We start from the raw sequence: 14267 nt of genomic DNA on the forward strand, positions 1-14267 counted from the left end.
TAATTTTTATTTTTTTTCAAGGCACACATTTCACATTTAGGCCAATCAGTCAGTCTGTGTGCTGGAGACCCCAAGCACAAGGTTTTCCACAGCGTTCAGGCATGGTACTACAATGATTTCAACATGGATGATAGCAATGATAATGGTAAATATGAATAGAAACAGTATAAAAGTACAAAAACAACAGGAGACTTGCTCCTCTGCAGCGCAAATAAATAGTTCCACCAAAGTAACTTAAATAAATAGTAAATACTGTCACAAAATACTAGAATAGAATAATATTGATATTGCGACAAAACGATAGGGATAGCATTGACAGAGTATTCTACATTTATATCATAGAAAACTATAATAGACAATTGCATTGTATACAACAATTTACATTATTGTACAAGTATGTACAACTGTGCAGAACTGTAGTATCACAATATCACAATACATAGTATTTTAAGGCTTGGGGTGTTTTTTAATTTCTTATTTATGTCACTAAAACACTCAAACATTATGTGTACCAAGGCACAGATTCAGGATCAGCTGACTCAAAAGGCTAATCCTAACAAATTTGTGCAAAGAGATTAGATCAGGTCCTAGATCAGTGCTTAGCAACAGGGCATACTCATAAACCTTAACCGCAGCGTTAGATACACCACCTGTTATTTTTCAATGTGGGACACAGTGACTGTAAATGGCAACTAAACCCATGGAAAAACGGTTGATGTCCTGATTGAGGCATGGTTCATAACAATCTCTTTCTTAACAGTTTATAAAACCAAACAGGTGGCACATTTAACATGTTCAGAAGATTCTATGAGTAACCCTAAATCTACAAGGTAAAGTACAGCACTGTAAGAAAAATACATGTACGCTCTCCCAAGATATGCTTGCTACAAGCCAAGTATGTTTGCTACATCTACTGGCGGAAATAGGCTACTCTTTGTAAAGAGAGACAGGTTAAATAGTTGAAAATACAATCCATATCATTAGAGACTGTAAGAAGTCAGGAAGTGCTACTGTGTGGTCTCCTTGTTTAGTTTGGGAGGTGGGATGAAGGGGGAGAGAGAGAACAAAATGGGAGTATTGACAAGCTACAAGAAATTAAATTCACAACAATAAAGTAAGTAAAAATGATATGTTACAAAATCAAATAAATAATGACATCAAATAAATAACTTCATAAATAAATAAATACATAAATAACACAGTCAGGAACAAGGTATTTAAGAGAGAGGATGGGGTGGCAGTGACGGGTTCATGAATATTGGAGACCATTACTGGTTGTAATAGTGTGAATATGGTGGATCCTCATAGGCTGTAGTTTGAATATGGAGCTCCCTCATTGGCTACAATGAGAATGGAGGTTCAGTGACAACAGTGCAAGGTTGTAGTGTGGTTATCTTGAATCACCATTGTTTGTAGTGCCGGTTGAAGCTAGTAGATCCCCATTGGTTGCAGTGTGGATTCTGTGTATCCCTATAGACTATAGCACTTCAGGAATCATCATTGTACTGCAGACATTTTGGACTTTGTACTGAGCACTGAGAACACTCGTTGGGCCCAATCACAGAAGAGTCTGAACTGTAGCAGCAGCTCCTGGGAAGACTGTAACACATCAAACTGAGAGGGGGGTGGCGGCGGCATCGAGGGAGAGGGAGGAGAGACACGCTGAGCATCAACTCTCATCATCTATGAGGAGAACAGAGAGAGAGAGAGAGGGATGGTTTAGATTTCCTGTCTGAAGTGCTAGGCTAGACTAATGTACCTCCCATCCAAGGAATGTGATGCAACAGGCCTAAATGTAATGTAATGATTGAAACTGAGTGCAAGAACTGCAGAGCTATACCATTTATTAGATCATCACACAGTGTAAGAACAGTAGAACGATCTGATAAAATGTATAAAATATCCAAATGATATAAATGTACTACGCTGCATACTGTATCAGCCGTATTAGTGTTGAACAGAGCAGTTACCTGATGCTCTAGCATGCTGGTGAGAGACTTGATGAGTGACATCATCTGTCCCAGTTTAGGGAGAGCAGGGTGGTGGTGTTTCCTTGATGCTCTGCTCAACCAGGCAAAATGGTGCTCAAACGACTTCAAGTCCGCGTGGAGCTGAGAGAGAGTGGGTCTCATCTGGAGGAGAGAAGGGGGAGTGTGAAGAAAGAGAGAGATTTAGTATCAATGTCTGGGACATGACAGAACACATCTGGAAGGCAGAAAGACAGACACACACAACGTAAAAGACATTTACCTCAAGGGAGTTGATGTCACTGGCCCTGTTGTTCATTAGTGGCAGGGACTTAAATCTATGCTGTTCTGGGTCTGTCTCAAACGCATGTTCCTTCTGTAAGAAAAACGGACAAAACAACATGCTACATCAGTCAACTACATCCTCACAAATTTGCACATCCTCACAACAGTCACGTAAGCATAAGGAAAGTATTACTCCAGCAGCACCTAGATCAGATGACTGTCTGGTCTGGCCAGGACTAGAGACCCTAGCTTTCCCTGAGAAAAGTGTGGTCGGGTCAGCGAGAGTTCACCCAGATCGTAACCCCAAAAACGTCAACAATAAGAGCAAGTGACCTGAAACCACAGGATGTTTTCTACTGGGAGAGGAGGAGAATAACATATGCTGTGACTAAGAGAGCTCCGAGTGGGATAGACAACAGAGCTGCAGGGAAACTCCAGGGTCGCAGCTATTAAAAAGTCTGAGATGAGGTATTGCTGTGTAGTAATGTGTGTACAATCCTCAGTCTGTCTGCATTACTCACAGCCACCACTAGGGGGAGACAGACCACATCACAGCAGACTGGGGGGGGGGGGGGCTGCAACTGTGTCTCTGTGGACCTTTAACAGGTGAAGAAGTGATTTATGAGTAGAATGTAGATGACGTGAAGCACAACAGTGACTGATGCCATGTGCGTCAGAGCACCAATCAGTGGAGAAACATAACAGCATTAGGAAAACATGATGGATGGTGGTACACAATGAGTTGTGTACACTTAATGCTTCCTCATGCTATTGTGTTGTCTGTCCTCTGCTTTTACCAGCGTGTTTTGCTATTATTGTTGTTGCTATTATTGTTGTTTCCCCATCTCTCTCTCTCTCTCATCCCTCCCTCACTCACTCACTTGCTTCTGTCTTTTACAAATTAATTTTGTAAAATTAATGTTTGTGGCTTAATGTTTTGTCTTTCTTTCAGAATTAATCCAATCCCACCCCTCTTAGGGTTATTTCTCCTTCTGCTTTCCTCTCTACCTTCTCTCTTACACCCTGTTACACAGACAGACAGACAGACAGACAGACAGACCACTTCTCATACACCTCTCTCTGATCTCTTTATCTGCTCAGTTTCAGCCTGTAATTCTCTCTCTTATCCTCCCTTTCTCGTTCTTTCTCTCCATCATGACTTCACTCGACTGAACCTTGCACCCCCCCCCCCCCCCCCCCAACAATCTTTCTGAATGCAAATACTGGAATGTGATAAATCTCTGTGATTTTTATCAGGTCACCTTGCTGTGGCGACCGAAAACCAAACACTAAACACCACACCTACACAACTATTTACAGCACCCTCAATACACACACACTCTGACACTCACAACACATGGACACACACACGAAAACACACAACAGACATGTAGAAACATTACACAGACACATGCACACACACACAGTTTTATTGCTTTTTTGCGGGGACTTTCCGTTGAATCCAATTGTATTTTTTCCCTAGCCTTGACCCCTGTTCAGTGGAACTCTGCACAAGAAGAAAAGAAACCAAAAGAAATGCTTCACGTCATTGAAAAACGAACACAACATTTTGTCAAAGCAGCATATTGCTGTTGCTGTGCAGAGTTCTCTTCTTTGATAAAGCTACTTCCTCACATCTGGCCCCCATACAACACTATTGCTATAGCACTCTGTCCTCATACAGAGATACTGCACACACACACACACTTATTGAACAATCCTCCTGCCAGAGACTAGAGTGTGTAACTATTTTCAGTTTTGTGTCTTAAACAAATGTGGTTTCTGATTTACATCATATAAAAATAGTATCTCTTGTGGTCATGAATAACCAAAGATAAGGATATGTTCTGGTTCACCTGTTCAAACACATTGCTTACAGGACACTTCCAGCACATCTGTAGGCCAAACGTACACAGCAATCATTTCCATTTCAATACAAACTCCCCAGCCGCTTTTACTTGGGCATCTAGATTAGAACAACTTCAGGAAACAGCACCAGATAAGCAACAGGTGCCAATCCACCTTCCATTTCCTCACAGCTAATAAACCGAGTTAATCAGTTCCAGAAATAACTATTACCGGTAGTTACTTTCTATTCTCTTTGAGTGTGTGTTTTCTACTCCAGGTATAAGTTGTCCATAGGCACAGATCTAGGACCAGCGTACCTACCCCCAATCATAACCCTTAGCATTAACACTAAACTGACCTGAGATCAGTGTCTAGAGGCAAAGTTAGTCGGCCCTCTAGCTGGTCCTGTCTGGATTAAGGCTGACCTCACATAGTGAAATCTCTACTGACGCTTGCCCTGACTGTCCTTCTCACACAGCTAAGGGACTCTTAATACACTGGCTGACACAACACAAGCAGGTTAACGTAGCCAGGAGAATAAAACATCTAGGGCAACTGTCCAATTCAACTGTCCAGAGTTGTATTGCGTCAGTCAGGGAGAGTGAAGCAGAAGGAGCATGGCTTCTTATGACTGCTCTATGCAATCACTATGGCACTATAGTAGTCATTAAGGGGTCATAAAGGTGAGCTATTGGACAACAACTTCAGCCAGTCTCTCTTCATGTGCCTCAGGTCATGGCATGATCACCACCACACAATCAATACAGTACCCAGATCAGCATAGCAATCTCCCCATCGTGACATCAGAAGTGAGTGCAGTAACATTCCACTCACCAATAAATCTGCTGTGATCTGCCTCAGATTCTTCGTTTGATTGGCCAATCTATCCAGTTCGTGCACGACGTTCGGCCGCCGGTAGGGGGCGGGGACGGCAGACGTAAATAAAGGAAGCTGGGCCAATAGCAGCGAGAGCAGCAGAGAGGAGGAGGAGTCGACAAGCACTGCAGGGTGGGAGGAAACGGAAGCAATTATTATGTTTATATGACCGCGGAGAAGTGCTGTCATGTCGATATAATGATAATGACCTCGGGGTACGGCGGTCAACTCTCCAGAGATATTGCACCATAATGTAAACATAAACCCAGACTTGGCAGTGGAATCCTTCAGAGTTGCACAAAGCCAGCAGTGTCATGTTTTCACAGGTTAAATGAAAATCTATCGAAATCATTCAATCCTATGACTCATAATATCGTTAACAATAACAACACCTTCACAGTTATCGACTTTCATGAACGCCTCCAATTGTCACACCTGCAATAGTATACATCAGTTGTTGGATGACATACATTAAATAGCCTAAACCAAGACAGTTCTGTAACAGTAAGCTCATTCATTCCTTCTCTTTCAAGTTCAAATACAAGGTAAAGAAAGTCCCAATTGCTGCTGAAATGATAAATGCCCGTGTAATTACAGGAGAAGCAGGAGAAGCACAAGCCAGGACTCAGGAGAGCATCACTCCTTGTTCCAACTTTAACCACCTGCTGGTATAAGACGTCGCTGTCTAGGCTTCTTGAAACAAATGGATCACTCAGTGGTCACTGAACATGGCAATGCTTGGCTGCAATGAAGTAACATTTGCATGCTCAGTAATTGCATTTGAATATGGAATAGCCCAATCAATGATCAAACCCTCAGAATCGTGTCAGCATATTATTATGCCAACATATTAGACATAGGCTTAACTAAACAAGACAAGTTAGAGAGAAAGGATGATAATAAAAAAAGAAAATTAAGAAACAATTGAAATAATAATCAGGCACTTACATTTCATATTTGTTCGTGTACAATAAATAAATGCACGACTTACAATAAATAGTAAAAAAAAACAAGAAAAGAAAATGTATAAATAAATCGAACTCCGGAAATTGTCACGTGTTCCAGTTTCTTCTCGCTTTCACACTCCGCGAAAAGAGTGGAGGCAAGAGATTGCAGAAAAGGAAAAGAACGAGAGAATGAATGAATGAATGAAAAAGTAGAGGAATGAGGGCGAACTATCCAATAAAGAAATAAAATACAATGCCTCCAAACTTTTTGTTCAGTAAAGTTTGAGATCAGTTTAAGTAATGAACTGATAGTAACGATAGACAGACACTCAGACAAATGGTTAGGGAGGGATAGACGGATGAGTGCAGAGAGAGGGACGCGAGTGTGTGTAAGTCAAATTTTCGCGCAGTGAAATGTTTAGGCTTGTTTTAAACGTCCTTTTATAAAGACGGGGCTGTATGACACATCGACTGAGTCACCGACATTCATTCATAAAAACACGCGCTCCCTCTTTCCTCCTCCCCTCCCTGCCAGATCTGTCTGTCTCCCTTAGCAAATTTTTCAAAATGTTCCGTTGTTTTTTCTTCTTTTTTTCAGTCTGTATCACTTTCTCTCGTCCATCCTGTCCCTATCTCCAGTAGTCTACACTTCCTCCGTCGCATCCCGCTACCTATTTATCAGTCCATCTACCTCTTTCTATCTTTCCATCTCCAAATCTCTTCCCCCCTCTCTCTATCACTGCAGAAGTTTAAAAAGGCCATTGTTTAATTTTATATCAGCCTATCTCCAGTCCTGTATCCTTTATACAGTGGATCTACCTTGTTTTCTCTCGCTCTCTCCCTCATTGTTTATTGTGTTTCTCTGAGTGTTAAAAATGCTTTTTGACTGTGGCTTTACAGTAGGACTCTGCTCCATATGGCACGTTCCCCACTTCATAGTTCATACACAGAGAAAACACCTCTCTCCCCCCACTCTCATTTTTTACAGACAGCCACTCCTGAGACATCATCCTGTTATTTCCACTTTCCCCCCTTCTTTTTTCTCTCCCTCTCTCCCTCTCCAGGGTGAAGGAAAGAGTGAGAGACAGAGCGGGACAGGAGAGAGGTGTTGTCCAGAAGGGGCCTAGTGTTGCATAGAAACAGTGACAGGACTCTAGTCCAGTAACACAGTGTCAGGGAGGGGGAATAAGATGGGGTTAAAACAGTACACACACACAGACACACACACACACACACACACACACACACACACACACACACACACACACACACACACACACACACATATAACCAACAAAAGGATATAATGCTTAGGAGGTGAGGTCTTCAAGGGAGAACATCAGACACACTAATAATGATGTGGGTAGTGGGTACAAGTGTTAAGTGATGGGCCTACACACACACACACACACGGATACACAAATAAACACACTGACACTTATGAGGGCATAGTGGCGAGGAGGCTGGGTGGTAGAGGTGTTGTGGGAAAGTAGTATTCTCTTTTCCTGGGTCAACAGCAGACAAGAAAAGAGAGGAGAGGAGAAGGGGAGAGGAGGAGAGGAAATGGATGAATGTGGTGGACCGAGGGAGATATTGACACACTCGCTCTTTTTAATTTCCCACATCAAAGGGCTGTTTGAAGACACAGCTGGGGCAAGAAGAAAAGAAAGAGTGAAGTTAGTCACTCTCCCTCCCTCGTTCCCTCTCTCTCCTTCTCTCCGTCTGCCTACCATGATAGGGGTCTCCTGGGTGGTTCTGAGGCACTGAGAGTCTGTTAGACAATCTGCCTGTGGTGATCACTCATATCACTCATACACACTGTCACTCTGTGTGTGTGTGAGAGGGAGTGCACATGTATGCTGTGTGTGTGTGTGTGTGTGTGTGTGTGTATGTGTGTGTGCGTGTGTGTGTGTGTGAGAGAGGAAGGGAGTGCACATGTATGCAGTGTGTGTGTGTGTGTGTGTTTGTATGCTCATGGGGGGCTATTTTTTGGGAAAGAAGGCCTCTGTGCCATGGAGAAGGGGTAGTGAGGGCGTGTGGGCGTGTGGGTGTGTGTGTGTGCGTGTGTGTGTGAGTGTGAGCGTGTGTGCATGTGTGTGGGTAATTAGTAGGCTGGTGGTGTGAATGTGGTGAATATATGTGTACAATAATATTAAGTGTGTGTGTGTGTTTGTGTGTGCTACCCATGACATCACCAATGTGTATAAACCACCGGAGGAGGAGGAGCAGAGACACTGAATTAAACCTCCAACACATCAGAGTAACCTGTGACATGGTCTATACCAGCCGTGTGTGTGTGTGTTAAAATGTTATACATCAGAGGAACCTGTGACATGGTCTATACCAGCCGTGTGTGTGTGTGTGTTAAAATGTTATACATCAGAGGAACCTGTGACATGGTCTATACCAGCTGTGTGTGTGTGTGTGTTAAAATGTTATACATCAGAGTAACCTGTGACATGGTCTATACCAGCCGTGTGTGTGTGTGTTAAAATGTTATACATCAGAGGAACCTGTGACATGGTCTTTACCAGCCGTGTGTGTGTGTGTTAAAATGTTATACATCAGAGGAACCTGTGACATGGTCTATACCAGCCGTGTGTGTGTGTGTGTTAAAATGTTATACATCAGAGGAACCTGTGACATGGTCTATACCAGCCGTGTGTGTGTGTGTTAAAATGTTATACATCAGAGGAACCTGTGACATGGTCTATACCAGCCGTGTGTGTGTGTGTTAAAATGTTATACATCAGAGAGAACCTGTGACATGGTCTATACCAGCCGTGTGTGTGTGTGTTAAAATGTTATACATCAGAGGAACCTGTGACATGGTCTATACCAGCCGTGTGTGTGTGTGTTTGGGTTAAAATGTTATACATCAGAGGAACCTGTGACATGGTCTATACCAGCCGTGTGTGTGTGTGTGTTAAAATGTTATACATCAGAGGAACCTGTGACATGGTCTATACCAGCCGTGTGTGTGTGTGTTTGGGTTAAAATGTTATACATCAGAGTAACCTGTGACATGGTCTATACCAGCCGTGTGTGTGTGTGTGTTAAAATGTTATACATCAGAGGAACCTGTGACATGGTCTATACCAGCCGTGTGTGTGTGTGTGTGTGTGTGTGTTAAAATGTTATACATCAGAGGAACCTGTGACATGGTCTATACCAGCCGTGTGTGTGTTAAAATGTTATACATCAGAGAGAACCTGTGACATGGTCTATACCAGCCGTGTGTGTGTGTGTTAAAATGTTATACATCAGAGTAACCTGTGACATGGTCTATACCAGCTGTGTGTGTGTGTGTTAAAATGTTATACATCAGAGAGAGCCTGTGACATGGTCTATACCAGCCGTGTGTGTGTGTGTGTTAAAATGTTATACATCAGAGTAACCTGTGACATGGTCTATACCAGCCGTGTGTGTGTGTGTGTTAAAATGTTATACATCAGAGTAACCTGTGACATGGTCTATACCAGCCGTGTGTGTGTGTTAAAATGTTATACATCAGAGGAACCTGTGACATGGTCTATACCAGCCGTGTGTGTGTGTGTTAAAATGTTATACATCAGAGTAACCTGTGACATGGTCTATACCAGCCGTGTGTGTGTGTGTTAAAATGTTATACATCAGAGGAACCTGTGACATGGTCTATACCAGCCGTGTGTGTGTGTGTGTGTGTTAAAATGTTATACATCAGAGGAACCTGTGACATGGTCTATACCAGCCGTGTGTGTGTGTGTTAAAATGTTATACATCAGAGAGAACCTGTGACATGGTCTATACCAGCCGTGTGTGTGTGTGTTAAAATGTTATACATCAGAGGAACCTGTGACATGGTCTATACCAGCCGTGTGTGTGTGTGTTTGGGTTAAAATGTTATACATCAGAGGAACCTGTGACATGGTCTATACCAGCCGTGTGTGTGTGTGTGTTAAAATGTTATACATCAGAGGAACCTGTGACATGGTCTATACCAGCCGTGTGTGTGTGTGTTTGGGTTAAAATGTTATACATCAGAGTAACCTGTGACATGGTCTATACCAGCCGTGTGTGTGTGTGTGTTAAAATGTTATACATCAGAGGAACCTGTGACATGGTCTATACCAGCCGTGTGTGTGTGTGTGTGTGTGTGTGTTAAAATGTTATACATCAGAGGAACCTGTGACATGGTCTATACCAGCCGTGTGTGTGTTAAAATGTTATACATCAGAGAGAACCTGTGACATGGTCTATACCAGCCGTGTGTGTGTGTGTTAAAATGTTATACATCAGAGTAACCTGTGACATGGTCTATACCAGCTGTGTGTGTGTGTGTTAAAATGTTATACATCAGAGAGAGCCTGTGACATGGTCTATACCAGCCGTGTGTGTGTGTGTGTTAAAATGTTATACATCAGAGTAACCTGTGACATGGTCTATACCAGCCGTGTGTGTGTGTGTGTTAAAATGTTATACATCAGAGTAACCTGTGACATGGTCTATACCAGCCGTGTGTGTGTGTTAAAATGTTATACATCAGAGGAACCTGTGACATGGTCTATACCAGCCGTGTGTGTGTGTGTTAAAATGTTATACATCAGAGGAACCTGTGACATGGTCTATACCAGCCGTGTGTGTGTGTGTGTGTTAAAATGTTATACATCAGAGGAACCTGTGACATGGTCTATACCAGCCGTGTGTGTGTGTGTGTGTGTTAAAATGTTATACATCAGAGTAACCTGTGACATGGTCTATACCAGCCGTGTGTGTGTGTGTTAAAATGTTATACATCAGAGTAACCTGTGACATGGTCTATACCAGCCGTGTGTGTGTGTGTGTGTGTGTGTTAAAATGTTATACATCAGAGTAACCTGTGACATGGTCTATACCAGCCGTGTGTGTGTGTGTTAAAATGTTATACATCAGAGGAACCTGTGACATGGTCTATACCAGCCGTGTGTGTGTGTGTTAAAATGTTATACATCAGAGAGAACCTGTGACATGGTCTATACCAGCCCTGTGTGTGTGTGTGTTAAAATGTTATACATCAGAGAGAACCTGTGACATGGTCTATACCAGCCGTGTGTGTGTGTGTGTTAAAATGTTATACATCAGAGGAACCTGTGACATGGTCTATACCAGCCGTGTGTGTGTGTGTGTTAAAATGTTATACATCAGAGAGAACCTGTGACATGGTCTATACCAGCCGTGTGTGTGTGTGTTAAAATGTTATACATCAGAGAGAACCTGTGACATGGTCTATAACAGCCGTGTGTGTGTGTGTGTTAAAATGTTATACATCAGAGAGAACCTGTGACATGGTCTATATCAGCCATGTGTGTGTGTGTTAAAATGTTATACATCAGAGGAACCTGTGACATGGTCTATACCAGCCGTGTGTGTGTGTGTTAAAATGTTATACATCAGAGAGAACCTGTGACATGGTCTATATCAGCCATGTGTGTGTGTGTTAAAATGTTATACATCAGAGGAACCTGTGACATGGTCTATACCAGCCGTGTGTGTGTGTGTGTTAAAATGTTATACATCAGAGAGAACCTGTGACATGGTCTATACCAGCCGTGTGTGTGTGTGTTAAAATGTTATACATCAGAGAGAACCTGTGACATGGTCTATACCAGCCGTGTGTGTGTGTTAAAATGTTATACATCAGAGTAACCTGTGACATGGTCTATACCAGCCGTGTGTGTGTGTGTGTGTTAAAATGTTATACATCAGAGAGAACCTGTGACATGGTCTATACCAGCCGTGTGTGTGTGTGTTAAAATGTTATACATCAGAGGAACCTGTGACATGGTCTATACCAGCCGTGTGTGTGTGTGTTAAAATGTTATACATCAGAGGAACCTGTGACATGGTCTATACCAGCCGTGTGTGTGTGTGTTAAAATGTTATACATCAGAGTAACCTGTGACATGGTCTATACCAGCCATGTGTGTGTGTGTTAAAATGTTATACATCAGAGGAACCTGTGACATGGTCTATACCAGCCGTGTGTGTGTGTGTGTTAAAATGTTATACATCAGAGGAACCTTTGACATGGTCTATACCAGCCGTGTGTGTGTGTGTTAAAATGTTATACATCAGAGAGAACCTGTGACATGGTCTATACCAGCCGTGTGTGTGTGTGTGTTAAAATGTTATACATCAGAGGAACCTGTGACATGGTCTATACCAGCCGTGTGTGTGTGTGTTAAAATGTTATACATCAGAGGAACCTGTGACATGGTCTATACCAGCCGTGTGTGTGTGTGTGTTAAAATGTTATACATCAGAGTAACCTGTGACATGGTCTATACCAGCCGTGTGTGTGTGTGTGTGTGTTAAAATGTTATACATCAGAGGAACCTGTGACATGGTCTATACCAGCCGTGTGTGTGTGTGTTAAAATGTTATACATCAGAGGAACCTGTGACATGGTCTATACCAGCCGTATGTGTGTGTGTGTTAAAATGTTATACATCAGAGAGAACCTGTGACATGGTCTATACCAGCCGTGTGTGTGTGTGTTAAAATGTTATACATCAGAGAGAACCTGTGACATGGTCTATACCAGCCGTGTGTGTGTGTGTTAAAATGTTATACATCAGAGTAACCTGTGACATGGTCTATACCAGCCGTGTGTGTGTGTGTTAAAATGTTATACATCAGAGGAACCTGTGACATGGTCTATACCAGCCGTGTGTGTGTGTGTGTGTGTTAAAATGTTATACATCAGAGAGAACCTGTGACATGGTCTATACCAGCCGTGTGTGTGTGTTAAAATGTTATACATCAGAGTAACCTGTGACATGGTCTATACCAGCCGTGTGTGTGTGTGTTAAAATGTTATACATCAGAGGAACCTGTGACATGGTCTATACCAGCCGTGTGTGTGTGTGTGTGTGTTAAAATGTTATACATCAGAGGAACCTGTGACATGGTCTATACCAGCCGTGTGTGTGTTAAAATGTTATACATCAGAGAGAACCTGTGACATGGTCTATACCAGCCATGTGTGTGTGTGTTAAAATGTTATACATCAGAGGAACCTGTGACATGGTCTATACCAGCCGTTTGTGTGTGTGTGTTAAAATGTTATACATCAGAGAGAACCTGTGACATGGTCTATACCAGCCGTGTGTGTGTGTGTTAAAATGTTATACATCAGAGGAACCTGTGACATGGTCTATACCAGCCGTGTGTGTGTGTGTGTTAAAATGTTATACATCAGAGAGAACCTGTGACATGGTCTATACCAGCCGTGTGTGTGTGTGTTAAAATGTTATACATCAGAGAGAACCTGTGACATGGTCTATAACAGCCGTGTGTGTGTGTGTGTTAAAATGTTATACATCAGAGAGAACCTGTGACATGGTCTATACCAGCCGTGTGTGTGTGTGTTAAAATGTTATACATCAGAGGAACCTGTGACATGGTCTATATCAGCCATGTGTTTGTGTGTTAAAATGTTATACATCAGAGGAACCTGTGACATGGTCTATACCAGCCGTGTGTGTGTGTGTGTTAAAATGTTATACATCAGAGAGAACCTGTGACATGGTCTATACCAGCCGTGTGTGTGTGTGTTAAAATGTTATACATCAGAGGAACCTGTGACATGGTCTATACCAGCCGTGTGTGTGTGTGTGTTAAAATGTTATACATCAGAGGAACCTGTGACATGGTCTATACCAGCCGTGTGTGTGTGTGTTAAAATGTTATACATCAGAGAGAACCTGTGACATGGTCTATACCAGCCGTGTGTGTGTGTGTGTTAAAATGTTATACATCAGAGGAACCTGTGACATGGTCTATACCAGCCGTGTGTGTGTGTGTTAAAATGTTATACATCAGAGGAACCTGTGACATGGTCTATACCAGCCGTGTGTGTGTGTGTGTGTGTGTGTTAAAATGTTATACATCAGAGTAACCTGTGACATGGTCTATACAAGCCGTGTGTGTGTGTGTGTGTGTTAAAATGTTATACATCAGAGGAACCTGTGACATGGTCTATACCAGCCGTGTGTGTGTGTGTTAAAATGTTATACATCAGAGGAACCTGTGACATGGTCTATACCAGCCGTATGTGTGTGTGTGTTAAAATGTTATACATCAGAGAGAACCTGTGACATGGTCTATACCAGCCGTGTGTGTGTGTGTTAAAATGTTATACATCAGAGAGAACCTGTGACATGGTCTATACCAGCCGTGTGTGTGTGTGTTAAAATGTTATACATCAGAGTAACCTGTGACATGGTCTATACCAGCCGTGTGTGTGTGTGTTAAAATGTTATACATCAGAGGAACCTGTGACATGGTCTATACCAGCCGTGTGTGTGTGTGTGTGTGTGTGTGT

The 14267-nt window shown here is 42.4% G+C and overlaps 1 protein-coding gene across 1 annotated transcript; it reads right to left on the reverse strand.

Moving 5' to 3' along the window:
• Positions 1 to 754: 754 nt before the first annotated feature.
• On the reverse strand, positions 755 to 6371 carry LOC115176797 (interleukin-11). The gene is made up of 5 exons (XM_029737107.1): positions 5925 to 6371; positions 4935 to 5101; positions 2251 to 2343; positions 1971 to 2132; positions 755 to 1683 (listed from the first exon to the last, which is right to left on the reverse strand). The coding sequence occupies exons 1-5, from the start codon at positions 5929 to 5931 to the stop codon at positions 1498 to 1500; spliced, it is 615 nt and encodes a 204-aa protein (XP_029592967.1). The 5' UTR covers positions 5932 to 6371; the 3' UTR covers positions 755 to 1497.
• Between the last annotated feature and the right edge of the window lie 7896 nt (positions 6372 to 14267).

Source organism: Salmo trutta, chromosome 37 (assembly GCF_901001165.1).
Source record: "Salmo trutta chromosome 37, fSalTru1.1, whole genome shotgun sequence".
Taxonomy (NCBI): Eukaryota; Metazoa; Chordata; class Actinopteri; order Salmoniformes; family Salmonidae; genus Salmo; species Salmo trutta.